Below are 20,556 nucleotides of genomic sequence, written 5' to 3' on the forward strand. Positions count from 1 at the left end.
TTTCCCCAAATGGGCTTTAGAACCAGTTCTGTGTACTCCCGGTATTGGTCACAACATAAGGGTTCTTCTTCCTATACATTCTACAAAGTGCTATCCAATTCATATTGGTAGAGACCAATGCCCACATCGGGGAGCTAAAATCTCCTTAAAATTCTTTTTTTTTTTTTTTTTTTTTTTAACTCCAGATTGCAGGTTTGTACCTCTACCAAATGCTAGAGACAGAAATACGGAGGTTCACTGTTATATAGCAGTGCCTCAAAGTTTTGTTCTCTGCCTCCTCCTCCTCCTGGTAGGGATGCATAAACCCACTTCTCCAGACTGATCTGGGATACGAACAGGATTGTCCTCTAGTACACCAGCAAACTCAAAGGAAAATTAGTTTCTTACCCGATAATTGTTTTCCTGTAGTACCACGGATCAGTCCAGACTCCTGAGTTTTGCCCCCCCCCCCCTCCCCCTTAGCAGATGGAGACAGAGCAGTTATCAAAACAAACTCCGCCTACAAATAGGCTGGTGCCACCTACAGTCCAGCAGTATTACTCAATGTCAAAGCAGAATGGAACTCTCAAAACCATCTTAACTACCATAATTTTTCACTCCATAAGACGCACCTAGGATTCAGAGCAGGAAAATTAAAAAAAAAAAAAAAAGTGTGCTAAACCGGCTCTGTTCCTGGGCCTCTTATGGAAAAAATTAGGGGAGGGCATAACTTTTTTTGGTCCCCATTTCATTTTCAGATCTGGGGAGGGCCATTTCTGTCCATTCCCCGGATCAGAAAACATTTATTGTTCTCTTTGTTGGGGAAAAAAAAACAAAACAAACATACATCCCATCCCAACCCTTTAAAGTTAATTAACTACAACCCCCCATCCTCCTGCCCCCCCCCCCCCCCCAAGACTTGCCAAAAGTCCCTGGTGGTCCAGTATTCAAAATGGCACCGATAGCCTTTGCCCTTACTATGTCACAGGGGCTACCGGTGCCATTGCTCCTACTGTGTGACAGGGGCTGACCTAGTGCGCCTTATGGAGCAAAAAATACAGAATCAACCTAATAAATGAAGGTTGACCGACATGCCGCAAATGCGCAGTAGAGAGCAGCTCTACCGCGCATGTGCGGGTGAGCACGTCGGTCTCAGCCAGCGTCAGAAAAAAAGAAAACATGGCGGCGGCGAGTAGCGAGGGAGGGAGGAGAGAGGGAGGGACTGAGTGAGAGGGAGGGAGGTAGGGGTGGGGAAGAGTGAAGGGAGAGGGAGAATGAGGGAGAGGTGAGAGACAGGGATGTGAGTAAGTGGAAGGGGGAGAGGGAGAATGAGGGAGAGGTGAGAGACAGGGATGTGAGTAAGTGGAAGGGTAAGAAGTTGTGGAGCAGAGAAAAAGGAAGTGGAGGAGGGCGGAGGGGAGGGAGGTGAGAGTGAGGGGAAGGAGGCAGTGGGAGACAGAGGGTGAGTAAGACTGAGTGGAGGGAAGGGGAGGAGTGAACGAGGGGAAGGGGGAGAGAGGGAGAAAAAGTGTAGAAGGGTGCTGTATTAGAAAATGGACTGAAAAAAAAATGTAATGTAGCCCGTTTTAACGGGCTTAACGGCTTGTATATAATAAAAGTTACAAACCAGTCCACTGAACCCTCCTGGGCCCTGAACCTTGAGAACCACTTGAGGACAAAAAATTCAAATCTTTGCCAATCTGAATTAAAAATACTTAAGAAACGAGCGGACTCTCCCTTTCTTCCATGTCTCTGACGGGCGGGATTCTGGACTGATCCGAGGTACCAAAGGAACAAAAATTATCAGGTAAGAAACTAATTTTCCTTTCCCTGTATGTATCCGGATCAGTCCAGACTCCTGGGATGTATCAGAGCTTTCTTACCTGGGATGGGATCCAGAGAGGCCCACTCGAAGCACTCCCTTTCCAAATCCTCCTGGAACTGGAGCCTGGACATCCAGTCTGTAATATCTTGCAAAAGTATGCAGGGATTTCCACGTAGCCGCCATGTAAATCTCCTGTGGTGATACCATCTGACACACTGCCCAAGACACTGCTTGTGAACGAGTAGAGTGGGCACGCAGACCTGTAGGAAGGATCTATCACGAAGGAGATTGGCTAAAGGCTATTAGTTCAGCCTCCTATAGCCAACGAGCTATAGTAGCTTTGGACACCTGCTGTCCTCGTTTAGGACTGCTCCACAGCACAAAAAGATGGTCGGTCACACAAAACTCATTGGTAACCTCTAGGTAATGCAGCAAGGCTCTGCGAACTTCCACAAGTCACCAGCCAAAGGATCCGAACGGTTTAACTCCGTGAAGGCCGGCAGCTCCACTGCTTGGTTGACATGGAATGAGGAAACCACTTTCAGCAAGAAAGACAGAACAGTCTTTAAAGAAACGCCCGAATCCGAAATCCGCAAAAAGGATTCCCTACAGAAAAGTGCCTGGATTTCCGACACCCTACGAGCCGATGTAATGGCCACCAGAAAAATCACCTTTAAAGGTAAGATCTTTTAGAGTCGGTCTCTTCAAAGGCTCAAAAGGCACCGAGCAAAGGGTAGTGAGGACTAAATTCAGACTCCACGATGGATAAGGATGCCGAATCGGAGGACGCAAGTGTTTTGCTCCCTTAAGGAAATGAACTACATCCGGATGTGCCGCTAACGCTACACTCCGGATGGAGCCACGTAAACAACCAATCGCCGCCACCTGCACTCTGAGGGAACTACGTGACAAACCCTTAGAAAATAGAATATCTGACACTGAAGCCTGGGTAGGCTCAAAAACTTTCCATACTCTAACATACGTGAGATTGGTAGAAGTCTTACGCGATCGGAGAAGCATAGCTACTACGGCCTTTGCCTTTGAATAGCCTTTGCGATTTAACCTCTGCCTTTCAAAAGCCATGCCACCAGACAGAAGCGATCAACTTCCTCCAAACAAACAGGCCCTTGATGCAGCAGATCTGGGAGAACTGGAAACCGCAGCGGACCATCCACCGCGAGATTGAGAAGGTCCGCAAACCAGGGACATCTCGGCCATTCGGGAGCTATCAAAATGATCTCCGTTGGGTGGAGATCTATCCGCCTGAGCATTTTGCCGATTAATGGCCAGGGCAGGAAAATGTACAGCAGATGACCTAGTACTGCCTTGGCCTGGTGGGCCAAGGCAGTACTATGGCATCTACCCCTTCTGCTCCCGTCTCTGTGACGAGCGTAGAACCGCAGTGCTTTGGCATTCCGAAAGGTTGCCATTAGGTCCATGCTGGGCGTGCCCCATGCATCGCATATGAGTTGAAAAGCGGTCTCCGCCAGCACCCATTCTCCGGGATCTAGGCGGTGACGTCTGAGAAAGTCTGCCTGCACACTGTCCACGCCGGCGATGTGAGACGCTATGCTCACCAAGATTTGTTCTGCCCAGCTGATCAATTGGCGAATTTCCATCGCCACCGGTTGACTTCTGGTTCCTCCTTGGCGATTGATGTAAGCCACCGTGGTCACATTGTCAGAGAATTCTGATAGACTTCCCTTGGAGGAGAGGATGGAACGCTTGCAACGCCAACCATACCGCCCTGGTTTCCAGTAAATTGATCATCCAGAGCGATTTGACAGGAGACCAAAGTCCTTGCACCGATTTCCCTTGGCATACTACTCCCCAACCACAGGGACTGGCAACCATGGTGACCACTGTCCAGTCGGGCACCTCTAAGGAACTCCTCGGGTTAAATTGTCCGTCACCAACCACTAATAGAGACTGGATTGCGCTGCCTCCGTAAGCGGCAAAAGGTAGATGAAAAGGCTTGGAGATTGGGTTCCATCGGAAAAGCAAGGCAGACTGTAAAGGCCTTATATGAGCAAAGGCCCAGGGTACCAGTTCTAATGTTGAAGTCATCGACCCGAGAACCTGTAAATAATCTGACTATGGGTGGGTGCTTGAGCATTAAACCTCTTACTTGGACTTGCAGCTTGGAGATGTGTTCCATGGTAAGAAAATCTCTTACTGCCGAGTGTCAAATAGAGCAACCAAATACTCCGACTGAGTGGGCTCCAGTCGGCTCTTGGCAAAATTGACCACCTAGCCCAGCTATTGCAGGAGCTGACTTACTCTCTGAATTGCCTCCTGGGCAAGTGCTTTTGATTTCACACGAATCAGCCAATCGTCCAAGTAAGGATGCACCAATAACCCTTTCCTGCGGAGATAGGCTGTCACCACCATCACCTTGGTGAATGTCCTGGGCGCTGTGGCTAGACCGAAGGGCATAGCACGAAACTGAAAATGCTGATCCAGTACTGGAAACCGAAGAAAACTCTGGTGGTCTGACTGAATGTCTATATGAAGATCCGCTTCCTGAGGTCTAAGAATGCTAGAAACTCCCTTGCACACAGAGGCAATGACTGACCGGAGCGTCTCCATGCGAAACTGGGGGACCTGGAGACATCTGTTTACTCTTTTCAGATCCAGAATGGGCCGAAATGATCCCTTTTTTTTTCGCACTATGAAGTAAATGGAGTAATGGCCTTTCCTTCTTGCCTCCAGAGGCACTGAGACGATGGCCCCTAGTTGCAGAAGTCATTGCAAAGTGTCCTGCACCGCTCTTCGCTTGATTTCATAACCGCAGGGAGAAATTGGAAATCTTATTCTCCCCCAGAGATTGGATCGTATCTTCCAGGTCTTTACCGAAAAGTAATTTGTCTTTGAAGGGCAAGGACCCAAGCTGTGACTTGGAGGAGACATCTGCCGACCAGTTTCTCAACCAGAGGAGCCTACGAGCTGAGACAGTTGAAACCATGGATCTGGCTAATGTGCGCAACAGATCATGTAGTGCATCTGCGCTGTATGCCACCGAAGCTTCCAGACGACCTGCCTGGGCCGCCTCTTCGTCCAATAAGACGGCGTTAGCTTGCAACTGCTGAATCCAGTGGAGACCCGCTCATAAGGCGAAATTGCTGCAAATAGCCGCATGCACTCCCAGTGCTGAAACCTCAAAAATCCTTTAAAGTTGCACTTCCAACTTCCTGTCTTGCAGGTCCTTGAGTGCTGTAGTTCCAGTAACCGGGATCGTGGTCTTATTGGTAACAGGGGACACTGCCGCATCTACCTTGGGTACTCGAAGCAGCTCTAAAGCATCCTTTGGCAGAGGATGTCCATGGCTTTACTCACTTTCAATCCCAGGTCCGGAGTATCCCACTCCCGGAAGAGCAAATCTGTAGCAGAGAAATGAAAGGGCTTCTCAGACTCAGCAACACTGGATCTCAGGGGGACCTTCAGTGCCCAGTTCAGCTAAAATAGAAGGAATAAGGGGACCCAACTCTTCCTTTCTAAAGAGGTGCATCACCTTAGGGTCATCCCCTTCCACAGCATGCACCCCCACGCATTGTGCCTTGGTGCTGTAAATCAAGGTCTACATCCACCCCCTGTGGGGGCTTGGGCTGGAGGTCTGGGTCATCTGGATCAGAATCCTGACTAGAAGTATCCGTAGTAATCTGGGAAACCCCTGACCGACAGACGCTTAGGCTGAGCAGGCTCCACACCTCCCTTAGAGGTAGACAGTTTCCTTAGCAGAGGGCTTAGAGCCTTGAGAAACTACCTTTTTACCAGATTGCAGCTTCCCTAACTTCCTCTCCTTATAAGCTTCAAGAAGCAACACAAACTGTGAGGAGGAGGAAGAGGAGGAGGAGGAGGCCCTCTCGGGGCTATCCTCCATTGTAGGGGAATTAGGCTGTAAAGGTTCCCTATCCGTTGGGAAACCTTGCTGGGGAGAAAGAGGAGGAAGTCAAACCCCCTCCTCCAGTGCTGCACTAGACACAACCCTGACTGATTGGAAAATGGTCCCCTGTTCCCCTGCTGAATGGGAACTGATCAGCCTCAGAGTGAACTGCAGACATCCTAACTGGGACCCAGGCAGACTTTGATTTAACTAGTTTTGCCATTTTAATATTTTTTTTTTCCGGCTCCCGACGACCCCACCCCATGGGATGCAAGCCGAGCAAAGACCCTCCCTGGACAGCCACACGCGGACCGACCCACACGCGTGGCAAACGGACGAACGCGGCATCAAGCCGTGACAGGAAAATAAAGACAAAATAAATTAATGAAAATTCAATGAATAAACAGCAAAACGAAAGGCAAATACTGCACTGCGACAGGAAGTGAAGGAGAGAGAGCCAGCGCGGAAGAAAACGAAAGCAAAACTTTTTTTTAAATTATAAAACTTGCCCGGCAGTGGTCCAAAGTGCTGATTCCTTCAGGTGGAGTGAGCTGGGCTCCCCGGTGTCACACCCAAGCTGCTAAGTAGATAAGTAGGGCCCTCGACCCTGTGAAGCAGCTGCCTCAGACCAGTGGGGGATGGCTCTCTCAGAACCTAACGACCACTGTGCTGCCACAAGCTCCTTTCTTTTATATTCTTTTTAAATAAAGCTGAAATAATCCAGAAACAAGACAAAAAAGTCCCCTAAACTAAACACACACAAGATACCAATTAAGCACACAGCCCAGACTGTAGGTTTTGCACCTCCACCGTCTGCTGGAGACAGAGGAATACGGCTGGACTGTAGGTGGCAGCAGCAGCCTATTTATAGGCGGAGTTTGTTTTGATAACTGCTCTGTCTCCATCTGCTAGGGGAGGGGGGGGGGCAAAAAACAGGAGTCTGGACTGATCTGGGTACTTACAGGGAACAGTGGTTTAAAAGGTGATGAGACATGTGCTCTTCATCCCACATTTCTTAAAATGTAACCGTTCCAACACTCACAGCTCCTGAGTGTAAAGCCTCACCTCTCCCCTCTCTTCTGTTGCCCATTTGTTTCTTCAGAGGACTGGCTGTCTAGTTTCTCCTGCTCCTTTGCTTTCCTCTCCCAAGTTTTCAGCTGAAGCTCTTGTACTCGCTTCAGGTGGCTCTTAAAGTCTGCGACAGTGTCACTTGCTACTGGCTGCTTGACTTTCTGGGATAACACCTGGATTTTCTGGAGACGTAACTTCAGCGTTGCAAGGCTTTCCTTTGAAGGGACAAAAAAAACACACAGGTTACAGTGGTTTTGAGCATGCCCTGGTACATGTTTATCTGTGCAGTGGAACTCACAGCAAAGCACTTCACACAGTGTGAGCATAAGCTACCAGCACAGCATGAAATCTTCAGCATCAAATTATATATACAGGAAGCCATTCAGGCATCTAAGGGTACATGGAGAGTATTATCTTCTAGGTCAGTTTAGCAGACATAGGGCCAGATGTCAGCTACCACCACCATTCTGTGCCCGTGGGAAAAAACACTTAACATATCTGGCCCATGCCATGGTTGTTTCCACTAAAAAAAAAAAAAAAGAAAGCTTTTCACCTGGGCCTTCCCACCGACCAAATTACATTTCGTAAATAAGGTCCAGTAGTTACCAACACAATACACAGCTAATCCAAATGATATCGTCTGTTACATGAATCCATTTCAAGTCATTCAAGGTAAAAAGCAGAGTATCAAATATAGGAAAATTGGTTCTTACCTGCTAATTTTCATTCCTGTAATACCACAGATCAGTCCACACAAGTGGGTTTATTCATCCCTACCAGTAGATGGAGGCAGAGGACAAAACTTTGGGCACTGCTACATATCTGAGTGTGCCACCTGCAGTCCCTCAGTATTGACCTGTACCCAGGCCAAGATAAGTTACAATAGGGCAAACCAAGCCCCTGGGATAACCACCAACCACAGTCAGAAACTCCAGAACAATGTAACAAATTCAACATAGCTTCGAAAACCATCTTCGTATGAGCCTAAAGGCCCAACGGCAGAACAAGGAGTCTTTCGGCAGAACTTCCAAGGGTGGGTCTCTGGACTGATCATTGGTATTACAGGAATGAAAATTAGTACTTAAGAACCAATTTTCCTTTCCTGAACATACCCATATGAGTTCAGACAAGTGGATGTACCAAAGCCCACCTATACCGGGCGAGAACCCGAAAGAAACGCTCTCAGCACACTCACCAAAAGGAGTCGCCTCTGAGGCACGCACATCCAAACGGTAATGCCTAGTGAAAGTGTGAAGCGAGAACCAAACTGGGCCCTACGTATCTCCTGAGGAGTCACCAGTTGACACTCGCCCCAGAACGCTGCCTGGACGCGAGTAGAATGAGCTTCAAGCCCCATCTGCACTGCGCTGCCCTGAGAAACATAGGCCGAGCAGTCTTTCAACCAGAAAGCCAAGGAAATTTTAAATGCTCTCCCCCCCTTTTTTGGCCCCCCGAATAGCACAAAAAGGTGATCAGATCGATGAAAGGAGTTGAAGACCTTCAAATAACGTAACAGAGCGCGTCGCACATCCAAAAGATGGAGAGCCTGCCCCATAGAAAAATCACAGGACCAGTCCGGAAATCCCGGTAACTCCGTCTGGTTCACATGAAAGGCCGAAACCACTTTAGGGAGAAAGGAAGGCACTGTATGCAAGGAAACCGCATCAGACGATATCCGTAGGAAAGAGTCTGCAACTCCGAAATCAGTCTAGCCAAACAAATGGCTACCAAAAGACAGTCTTCAAGGATGTTCGAGCCAAAGGTTCAAAGGGATCCTCGCAGAGCACCCGCAACACTGGACACACCTTCTGAAGAGGGGGACGCAGGTGATTAACACCCCTTAGAAAGCGCACAACGTCAGTGTGGGAAGCCAAAGACCTGCTCTTACCATCCCTCGGATGCAACCCAGAGCAGAGACCTGGACCCTAAGCAAGCTAAAGGCCAACCCCTTGGACAAGCCCTGCTGCAAAAAAGCCAAAATGTGCGGGACGGAAATCAACAGCGGGTCCAAATCCTGTTGACGACACCAGGAGTCGAAAACCTGCCACACTCTGGAATACACCAGGGATGTAGCCGGCTGCCGAGCCGGAAGTAGGGTAGCAATAACTATTTCCAAATGCCCCTTCAGACACATTCGCCACCTCTCAAAACTCAGGCCGTGAGACAGAAGCGATCCACCCGATCCGAAAATATGGGACCTTGCCACAGAAGGCCCCACAAGTGAGCCAGACGCTGCGGTTCGTCCAATGCCAGATATACCAGATCTGCGAACCATGGGCATCGCAGCCACTCCGGCGCCACAAGAATCACCGAACCCGGATGAGCCTCTATCCGCCTGAGCACCCACAATATGAGGGGCCATGGAGGGAAAACATGTAGAAGGATCCTGGCAGGCCAGGGGCACACAAGAGCAGAGACCCACAGCCCCGGTCGCCCTCTGGCGAATGAAGACTCTTCATCTAGGCATTGGATCTTGTTGCCATGAGGGCCAGCTAAGGAGTCCCCCAGTGGACACAAATGAGATTACAGGCTTCCACGGATAGTTCCCACTCCCCCAAGGTCCAAATGGCGCCAGCTGAGATAATCCGCTTGGACGTTGTCCACTCCTGCGACGTGTGAGGCAGCCAGACCTTCGAAATGGAGTTCTGCTTATCCGAACAAGAGCTAAGCCTCCAGGACCACGGCGCAACTCTTGGTTCCCCCCCTGGTGGTTATGTATGCCACCGATGTAGAGATGTTTTAAAATACTTTTACCATTCGATTGCGGACCAAGGGCAGAAACACTCGAAGGGCCCTACACACCGCCCGTGTCTCCAGCCGATTGATGGACCACGACCGTTCTGACACAGATCAGACACCCTGCGCTGACCTGCCCAGGCACACTGCCCCCCAGCCTCGAAGACTGGCATCCTTGGTTACCACCATCCAATCCGGGACTTCGAGGGGCATTCCTTTCTCCAGGTTGCTCCTTATCCACCACACCAGAATGTTCTTGGCCACCTGTGACAGATGTAGTGGCAGGAAATACTATTCCGACAGGGGGCTCCAGCAAGCCAACAATGCCTTCTGCAGGGGGCGCATATGAGCTAATGCCCAAGGCACCAGCTCCAAAGTCGAAGCCATCGATCCCAGGACTTTTAGATAGTCCCAGACCTTGGGAGCAGGAAGGTGAAGCAGGCGATCTGAATTTGGATCTTGACCACCTGTCCACAGTGAGGAACACTCTTCCCCGAAGAGTGTTGAAGCAGGCACCCAAGTACTCCAGGACCTGAGTAGGAACCAAGTAACTCTTCAGCCGATTGATGATCCATCCCAGAGAGACTCCAGAAGAGAACACACCCAGAGGACCACCCAAACACACTGTCTGGGACTTTGCTCTGATGAGCCAATCGTCCAGATAGGGATGCACCAGAATCCAGTCCTTCCTCAGGGAGGCCGTGATTACCAACATCACTTTCGTGAAAGTACGAGGAGCAGTGGCCAGGCTGATTGGAAGGGCCCGAAACTGAAAATCCTGTCCCAGCACCTCGAAATGGAGAAAACACTGGTGGTCCTGACAAATGGGGATATGCAGATAGGCCTCGGTGAGGTTGAGAGAAGCAAAGAACTCTCCTTTCCAGACCGCCGCTATCACGGTGCGCAACGTCTCCATCCAAAAGCATGATACCTTCAAACTCCAGTAGACCTTCTGGAGGTCCAAGATGGGTCAAAAAGTGCCCTCCTTTTTTGGGCACCACAAAATAAATGGAGTACCTTCCTTAACCTTGCTCCGAGACCAGAACCGGGACTGCCACTTCCAGATCTAACAACCTTTGGAGGGTTCCCCCAATGGCTGCTCTCTTGCTTTAGGAAAGACAGCACGACTCCAGAAAAGCTGACCTGAGAGGGCGAGAAAACTAAGGTGTAGCCTTCCCTGACTATCTCTAGCATCCACTGGTCGGAGTGATCTTGGTCCACTCCTCGTAAAAACAGGGACACTCTGCCCCCAATTGCACCTCCGAAGAGTGCACCTGCCTGACTTCATAGTGAAGACTTGAGTCCGCCCGCTCACTGGATGGACCCGCTTCTAGAAGACTTTCCGGGACCACAAAAAGACTGCTGCCTCCCTGAAGGCTGTCGTGACACTGCTTGTCCAGCCAACCTCCCAGAACGAAAACGCCTCACTTCTCAAAAACTTCTTATCCTCCGGCAGTTTGTTGCCCCTGGTCTCCCCCAGCAACTTCATAATTTTATTTAAAAGCTTTTTAAGACCAGTATTCATGGGTACATCATATCGGTTTACATAGAACTTGAACATTGTACAAAGAACAGGGTACGATAACTTGGAGGGGGTAACATAATAGTTTACAACAAACTTGAGATATATATATATATATATATAAAAATAGTTTGGACAAAATCGCTAATCTCAGAAACCACTGAACCGATTGCTTTCAAATTTGGACACAACCTTCATTTCGCATACAGGAAGGTTCTTCTGTACTTACATTACAGATATGTCACACCTGTGACAGGTAAAATAGGTTTAAAAATGTTTTTGAGAAAACAGCGACATCTGCTGGACGTAAGCGCCATCTGTTACACCTTACACTAACACACGCTACACTAATCATTTCGCCAGTCCAGGTCCACGTTTCACTTCCATTTTAACACATTCGTGCACTTTTTTCCACCGGAAGATAACTATTTCCTTTACAGATAAAATACACCCACCACCCTCCTCACACCCCCCCCCCCACACACATGCCAAATTGATTTACTTCCCAGAGCTCCCAACACACACAAAACCACCCTCCTCACACACATGCCAAATTTATTTATTTACTTCCCAGGCCCTCACAACACACTCAAAACTTGACAGAAGTCCGGGAGGCTCCAGCGGGGGGCCAGGACCAGTCCGGGACACATCTCCTGCACTATGGCCGTCGGCTGCCAGCAATCAACATGGCGCCGACCGCCCTTTCCCTTACTATGCCACTCGGGGACACCAATGGCGGCAGTAGCCCATGTAACATAGTAAGGGCGAGGGCCCCTCTGCGCCATTTTCAGGACTTGCAGCCAGCGGACCTTTGCCCTTACTATGTCAGAGGACCTACCGCTGCCATTGCTCTACCCCACTGACATAGTAAGGGCAAAGGGCCATCGGAACCCGTTTCAGTGCTCGCAGCCGACGGACAAATGCCAATACATCGCTCCCAGACCGCTACTGAACGCCCGCTCCACCGACTGCCTTTTTTTCAGGTCTCGGGGGGTGGTAATGAATTTATTACGAACATCTTGGGGAGGGGTTACGAGGTGGGCAGGTTTCATTCATTCAGCTGGGGGGGGGGGGGCAGGAGAGTGTGGGGTGGTTAGTTTAAGAGAACTTTTCTCATAGGGTTGCTTTTGGGGGAAGGGGGAGGTTCACACACAAATACATACACTAAACTTGCACGATCTCGGGAACGCACCAAAATAGTCCTCCCCAGACCACAAAACAAATTTGGAAGTGCAAATTTGGTTAGGCACTCCTCTGTTTGGCTACATAACGCGCACAGACGCCCAGGGACAGACCACATGGAGCACCAACAATTTTAATATCCCAGGTCTTGGGAGGGGGCAGGAGGGTGGGGGGTTATTTGATTTAAAGGGTTGGGATTGGGGGTTTTTTTGGGGGTAGGGGGTTCCCACAGAAATAGAAAGAAAGGTTTTCTGATCTGAAGGGTAGGCAGTAGGCGGGGGGGAGGAGGATGAGTGACTGAGGTAAATGAGCAAGGGGAAGGGATGGTAAAGAACCTGACTCTGCCACTGCAACACGATAGATAGATAGATATAGTGTGTGTGTGTGTGTGTGTGTGTGTACCCTAAGAAATTCAGAAAGAAACTTAAGACGTGGCTGTTCACGCACGCCTACACATGATCCCTTCTCTGCCTACCTCCCTGTCCCACACCTTCCTCCACCTCTCCCATCCCCCCCCCCCACCCTCTAGGGCTTCCCCGCCTAGATCCCCTCGCATTACACCACCTCTCCCCCAGCTAGTTCCCCCTCTGCCCCTCCCTCCCTCTCCTCCATCCTCAGCCCCGTTACACCCCTGCTCATCCTTGTTCTTTGATTGTATACAACTTGTATATATGTATCTAAGCTTGTTTTTGTGTTTACTGCTTGTACTCCAAAACCCTTGTTTACCCGTCTCTCTCCCCCCTTCCTCTCCCTCCCCCCAGTTATATTATCAGTTACATTGTAAGGCCCTGTTGGCCAAGTTCACGTTGTATGGAAACCGATGCGATGTTTCTTAACGAGGATCGGTATATACAAAAAAACTTTAAATAAATACGGGGGATAGGAGATAAACGTTAATGGGGTGTACAGTAGGAGGGCAAGGAGGGTATAAGTAAGGTACATTATTTGGGTAAGAGAATGCAGAGGATTATTTGAGCATATACATAACATTATTGGAGCATGAATATAACGTCCTTTGAGCATATATATGACATTGGAGTGGGAGGAGAAGGGAGAGGGGGAAGGGAGCATATATAGAGCATTGAATGAACATATCGATTTGGGGGAGGGAGGAAGGCTACGGCGAAAAATGGAAGGAAGTTATTCAGGGAACGCTTGTTTAAAGAACCATGTCTTTAGCTTTTTTTTTTTAATTTTTGGGTGGATGGCTCAAGACGAAGGTCTGGGGCATAGTGTTCCAGAGGATAGGTCCTGCAATCGACAGGGCTCGCTCTTTCATAGAGTTAAGACGGACTGTTTTGGGAGAGGGAATGTGTAATGTTCTTAAGTATGCTGTCCTGGTTGGGTGGCTAGGAGTGGCGAAGCGAAGGCTATTGTCAAGCCATTGTATATTACAGGTGTGTACGGTTTTATGTAGTATGTACAGGATCTTGTAAGAGATTCGGAAGGATATAGGCAGCCAGTTGAGTTCCTTGAGGACTGGGGTGATGTGTTCTGATTTACGGGTGTTAGTTAGTATTCTGGTGGTGGCGTTTTGGAGCATTTGGAGTGGTTTAAGGGTTGAGGCGGGGAGGCCTAGAAGCAGGGAGTTGCAGTAGTAGATTTTTGAAGGGATTGTGGCTTGAAGCACTGTGCGGAAGTCATGAAGGTGAAGGAGGGGTTTCAGTTAAGGACATGTAACTTGAAGAAACAGTCCTTTAAGGTGGAGTTGATAATTTTTTTTTAGGTTCATCTGGTTATCGATTGTTACACCGAGGTTTCGTGCATTGTGCTATTGTGTGTGGAGATGAAGAGGAGCTCAGTTTTTGCAGTGTTAAGGGCAAGGTATAGGTTGGTGAGGAGGTGGTTTATTTCATTGAGGCAGTTTTCCCAAGTCTTGAGAGACTCGGAGAGGGATAAGGATTTGCATATCATCGGCATAGATGTAGTGAGGGAGGCCAGGATCTGATAGGAGTTGGCAGAGTGGAAGGAGGTATCTGTTGAAGAGGGTGGAAGAATGGGAGGAACCTTGGGGAATGCCTTGGATAAGTTGGGTGGGTGTGGATTCAGAGAGTTATCAATCTTCACTGTGTAATGTCTGTCTTCAAGGTAAAACTTGAACTAATGTAGGGCTGTTCCTGAAATGCTGATTTCTGAGGCGGCTGATAAGGATGTTGTGGTCAACGGTATTGAAAGCAGAGGAGATGCCAAGTAAGGCGAGGATGTAGGAGTGACCATGGTCAAGACCTTTGAGAATGGTGTCTGTGAGGGAGAGTAAGAGGGTTTCTGTACTGAAAAACTTACGGAAACCAAATTGTGAGGAAGATAAGATGTTTTGGTTTTCTACGTGTTCCATGAGTTGGGTGTTAATGATTTTTTCCATGACTTTGGCAATGAAAGGGAGATTGGATATGGGCTGATAGTTTGATGAGTCTGTGGAGCAAAGATTAGGTTTTTTTAGGATGGGTTTTATTACTGCTTGCTTTAAGGGTTGAGGGATTTTTCCACGTGAAAGGGAGCAATTGATTATCTCGGCCAATGGTTTGGCAATTGTACTTGGGATGGATAGGAGGGACTTGGTGGGAATGGTGACAGATGGGTGTGAGGAGGGCTTTAGTTTCTTTAGAATGGCTTCAATTTCTAATGCAGATGTTGAGTCAAGAGCATCTAGGATGGTGATCTGATTGCTTGGAGAAGAGAGCAGGAGGGGTGGGTGTGGGGAAGCGTGTAAGTATTTTTGTGATTTTATCATGGAAGAACTGGGCAAGTTCATCACATTTGATTTTGGAGTCCTCAGCGGTGGGGGGAGGTGACGTTTTGGTGAGGGCAGCTACATATGTGAATAGGGCTTTGGGATTGTATTGGTAGTTATGGATTTTAGATGCGTAGTGGTCGCACTTAGTTTTGAGAATTGTGGTTCTATAAGTGTGTAGGACAGATTTGTATGACATTTGGGAGGGGTCTTTGCGCCATTGTCTTTCTTTTAGTCTAAGATCGTGTTAAGTTTTTTTAATTCGGGGGTGTACCAGGGTTTTTTGGCGTGATGTGAGTGATTTATCTTTTTGGATGAAAGGGGACAGAGGTTATTAGCAATATTGCTTGTGAGGGTGTTCCAGGAGGAGAGCGCTATGTCGGGGCTTGATAAGTCTAAATGGTGGAGGGAGTTAGTGATTGCAGTGATTAATTCGCCTTTGTTGCAGGGTTTTCTAAAGTTGATGGTATTCTCCCACATTTTCCTATGTCATTGGTGCCCACATGTACCACGACAGCCAGCTCCTCCCCAGCACTGTCTAAAATCCTATCTAGGTGACGCGTGAGGTCCGCCACCTTCGCACCAGGTAGGCATGTTACCAGGCAATCCTCACGCCCACCAGCCACCCAGCTATCTACATTCTTAATAATCGAATCACCAACTATGATGGCCGACCTAACCCTTCCCTCCTGGGCAGTAGGCCTTGGGGAGATATCCTCAGTGCGAAAGGACAATGCATCACCTGGAGAGCAGGTCCTTGCTACAGGATCCTTTCCTGCTGCACCTGGTTGGTGCTCTCCCATCATGAGACCTTCTTCCTCCAAGGCAGCACCAGGGCTGCCAGTCTGAAGTTGGGACTTGACTACTATGTCCCTGAAGGTCTCATCTATATACCTCTCTGTCTGCCTCAGCTCCTCCAGGTCTGCCACTCTAGCCTCCAGAGATCAGACTCGTTCTCTGAGAGCCAGGAGCTCTTTGCATCGCATGCACATCTTCTCACCGGTGGCTAAAAGTCATACATGTGACACTCTATGCAAAAGACTGGGAAGCCCCCCTCTTGCTGCCTTCACCTCAATTTTGATCAGTTCCTAGTTAAGTTTTAGGTTGCTATGGGAGTAGGAATGTGTCTAATGTCCTTTAAATGTATTAGTGAATTCACTATATGTCTGGTAGTGGCCTACCAGGGTCTGATCGAATTCTCAATAAAGTTTTTGATGATGTTTTTTTGTTTTGTGAAAGTGGCACCTGCCTATAAATTAAAGGATGAGCTAGGGGTGGGTGTGCTGGGAAATCCAAACAGTCTAACTTCAGTTAGTCAGCCAGAGTGACTCACTGCTCTTGATTAACAAATGTTGGTATCTATTCAAACCCAATCATACTACCTCAACACCTTTCCAAGGTGAGTAACTGAGCTGAACTTTTCAACCTTTTTACTTAGGTATACACTGCTCCTAGCTTATTTCTAGCTTCTGGCTACTTTTTGGGTTTTTGTTTTTTTAAATACACTCAGTTCTTTAAAAGTCTGCAGAACACTCAGTTCTGCAGACTTTTAAAAAATAAACACACTACCTACTGCTTACTAGCTACCTTATTGACTATTTAAAAATACAAACAATCTAACTTGTTTATTCACTGCCTTTGACTATTAAAAGCACAAACACACTAAATAATATTCCCAAATAGTTCACTTTGCCCCAATACTTTTAAAAAAAGACAATGTCCCAAGCAAAAATTAACTGATTCCTTTCAGCCACCAGCAAGGTGACCCTCTCCTCTCAGTGCTCCCTTACACCACCATTAAACCCCTCCAAATGCTTCAGAATGCAGCCACTAGAATTCTCACCAACACTCACTCGTAAGTCTGACCATATTACCCCCATCCTTAAAGAACTCCATTGGCTCCCCATTTCTTCACACATACTCCACAAAACCCTACTCGCTCACATCAACTGGCTCAACGACTCACTCCGCTTTCTCTCTTCTAACCGTCCCATTAGATCCACCTATAAAGGTTGCCTATTCACTCCCTCCCCTAAAACTACACACCTTGCTTCTACGAAAGAACGAGCCCTATCCATGGCAGGACCATCCCTCTGGAACTCCACTCCATCCCATCTTCATTTAGAGCCATGTTCTCAGAAATTTAAAAAAAAGCTCAAGACATGGCTTTTCAAATAGGCATACCCTGAATAGTCTCCGCTTCCTCCCCCCGTCCCGCCTTTTCTCTTCCTTACCCCTTTATCTCTGTACTCATCTGATCTCATATTACTGTAATCATCTTATTCCCCACATTCCATTGTTAGCTCTGCACCTGTATCCCCCTGTATTTCAGTATATTATGCCTCATACCCCAGTATTTCAATATATCTTACACCCTGCATCCCAGTATTTTCCTTCCCGTTATCCCCTCTCCATCCTGCAGTTATGTACAAGTTAAGCCACTTCTCGCCTGAATATGCCTTCGCGCCCCCCCCCCCCTCTCGTACTCCAAGTCCGCTCCCCTCCTCCCCTTCCTGCTAGTTTCACCTTTCATTTCAGTTACTTCTATTTTTTCACACCCCCCACCCCTGCTCCCTAGCCTCCCCCACTCTTGGTCATTGTAAACACGTTAAATTTTCTGTAATCCAATATGTTGTTCTTTCTTCGTCCCGTCCCGTCCCCCCCCCATTTATTGGAATACATTAAGTTACCTGTAAACCAATATAATGTACCCACGAATACAGATATAGAAAAGTTCTTAAATAGAGACGCATGGAAAACAGGTGCGCGATACTATATTTAAGTGAGGGGTTGCGCTAAAAAGGAGGTGCTAGGGACAATAGCTCATCTCTAAAGTCTCCTCAGCAGCAGAAGCCCAGGAGAGGTGGCTGTCAGCAGGTTTGGAAACCACACAGTCACAGGTTAGGAAAATAGTCACTCATTAAATTGAGTGTGTTTTCCTAACCTGACCCACTGGCACACTTTTTTAATCTTTTGGTTCCTCTGACTTAATATCATCATGATATTAAGTCAGAGGATGTACAGAAAAGCAGTATTTTCTGCTTTTCTGCACATTTTTGGGCTGCTTGGAAATTAGCACCTGCCATTGGACAGGGGTTACTTTCTGAGCATAAGATGTGCAGATCAGATGCACTTTTTTTTTTGTATCTGGGATGAATGATTAATAGCCTCATCAACATGCATTTGCATATGATGAGCGCTATTAATTGGGGGGGGGGGGGGGGGAGGAGTTGGATGCATGATTTAGACATGCTAAACCCCTTATTATATAAGGGATAGTGGACGTGCTTCCAAAACACTGGTAAAACCATGCTCAGCTGAGCATGTTTTACTGTATCAGCCTGTATATAAACAGATTTACCTTTCCATTCACCGGACCTTGGGTTTTCTCCTTTCCTTCCTGCTGTACATCTTGAGTCAAAGATGCATTATTAACAAGGTCCTTGCTCTTCTTATCTAGGAATGATGGCACGGGAAGCTGACAGTCCACACTGAAGAGATGATTAGAAAACTGAGGAGGGGAAAAGTTAAAATCACCAAAGATTTTATAAAACATTCCCGACTTCCATCCACTTACTGAGATTAAAAAAAAAAAAAAAAAAAGCACACGTTTGAAGTGATTATTCCTCCCGGTAATCTCTTCCCGCCACGGGATCTTCTTTATGTTTGGGTAACTGCCAGGTTCTTGTGGCCTGGTTTGGCCTCTATTAGAAACAGGATGCTGGCCTTGATGGTCTGACCCAGCATGGCAATTTCTTATGTTCTTAAGGATCTTAGAAAAAGAATTCGCCTCCCTCCCTCATGGATATAAACTGTCTCCCCAAAGCCTGATCCTGCACTGGCAGCACAGAGGCTCAAGATTAGTCCTCAAAGTTACACCGGGAGCTTTCTGCCTCTCTCCCGCCTCCCCAGCTCAGGAACCCTTCATTCTCCCACCGCCAGACCTAGCTCTACAGCCCCTTCCCGAGTACGTGCTCCGGCTGCCCGCATTACTCGCTCATTATCCGGGCCCACTCTACCTGAGGTTGCTCCTGCACTCCGTCGGAAAGGTCTAGCTTCTTTCTGGCCGATTTCTCCGGCCCGTTCTGCTGCTGCACCCTCGCCCTCTGGCGGGGAGTCTCCGTCTCAGCGTCGGGGTCGGAGGGCACCCGGGGCCGCTTCCTGCGGCTCAGTCTCCCGGGAACAGGACTGGGGGCCGCGCGGAGTGGGGTGAGCGGATCGCAGGCCTCGGCAACTTCCAGTCCTGGCTCCTGCACCTTCAGCTCCGCCACAAGAGAAACCGCACGTTTACTGCGAGCAAAGAAATCCGTCACCCGAAGCTGAGCCATGGTAGAAAGAGGGAGCGACCACCGAAACACGTGACGACCACAACAGACAAACTCACAGGACGCAAGCCGGCCAGCAGAAAAAGCGCGCAAGCGCGCTCCAGCCAATGGGCTCACTTCCTGCCTAGCGCGCGAACGCTCCACCCAATGGGCTCACTTCCTGCCCAGCGCGCGCGCACCTACCCAATGGGCTCACTTCCTGCCAAGCGCGCGAACGCTCCACCCAATGGGCTCACTTCCTGCCCAGCGCGCGCGCACCTACCCAATGGGCTCACTTCCTGCCAAGCGCGCGAACGCTCCAGCCAATGGCATGACTTCCTGCCCAGCGCGCAGTTAAAAAAAAGTAAAAGTAAAAACCGCAAGGTTTATGATAAAGCAAAGAATGTGTATCAGGAAAAGCAATCTTGACAGGAAATAGCTGACCCGTTGTTTAAGGAAAGAAAGTGCGTCATTTTAATAACACGACGACCACAGAACCTGACTGCAGCTGCTCAGTTCTATAATCCCTCCTGTTCCCTCCCGAGATCCCCTCCGCCTTTCTCGCGCTCTCTTGAATTTTGACATTGCCCTTCCACCACCTCCACAGGAGGCCGTTTCATGCATCCATCACTTTCTCTGCAAAGAAATATTTCCTAAGATTACTCCGGAGTCTACCCCCTTACACCCTCATCCCACGACCTCTCCTTCCAGCGTCTAATCAAGCCCCGGAAAAAAAAAAAAGAAGGAACCACAAAAATCCAAAGAAAGGAAACACAAATTATAAAACTATTATAATTCCTTCATCCGCTAGGGGAAGTATGTGCCCTAAACAACTAAATGTATTGTTAATCCAATAAAACTATCAATATACAGAACTATGGAATACATTTGACAATTCCAAAGTATAGTTACATTGTATAACATAAAAAGATAATGCACTACTGTGATGAGTGAATGAGAATGTGAAACTTGGTTTAATTAATAGTACCAAATTAATCTGAGCCAGCACTTGTTGAAATTGCTGTTAAATTAAGATTTGAAAGTTTATGTATGTACATTTTGTATTGAAAATTGTGTATTAAACTGATTCTGATTCATCTGATTAATACAAATATTCTTTAAAAAAGTTCTCACACTTTTTTTTCTATTTTAATTTCTGTACATCTGAGTGGACTAATTCAGAAACCAAACTACTCTAAACAACTGATGGTCTCTCTGCAAGGAAACCAATAAAAAATATCACTAGAAAAAAATATATTTCACTGTCAATCCTCAAAGAATTTCTTTAACTGGGATGCATGCAAAACATTAATTTAGCTTTCT

General features: G+C 47.8%; 1 protein-coding gene across 1 annotated transcript in view; it reads right to left on the reverse strand.

Moving 5' to 3' along the window:
• The window catches only part of CDT1 (chromatin licensing and DNA replication factor 1), a 58,066-nt gene extending 38,653 nt beyond the window's left edge, over positions 1–19,413 (reverse strand). Inside the window, exons 1-3 of the mRNA XM_029608622.1 lie at positions 18,949–19,413; positions 18,291–18,440; positions 6,753–6,973 (exon numbers count right to left, since the gene is read on the reverse strand). Of these exons, the coding sequence (XP_029464482.1) occupies positions 6,753–6,973; positions 18,291–18,440; positions 18,949–19,257 (680 nt within the window). The 5' untranslated portion in view covers positions 19,258–19,413. The remainder of the gene's footprint in view (positions 1–6,752; positions 6,974–18,290; positions 18,441–18,948) is intronic.
• Between the last annotated feature and the right edge of the window lie 1,143 nt (positions 19,414–20,556).

This window comes from Rhinatrema bivittatum, chromosome 7, assembly GCF_901001135.1.
Source record: "Rhinatrema bivittatum chromosome 7, aRhiBiv1.1, whole genome shotgun sequence".
Classification (NCBI taxonomy): domain Eukaryota; kingdom Metazoa; phylum Chordata; class Amphibia; order Gymnophiona; family Rhinatrematidae; genus Rhinatrema; species Rhinatrema bivittatum.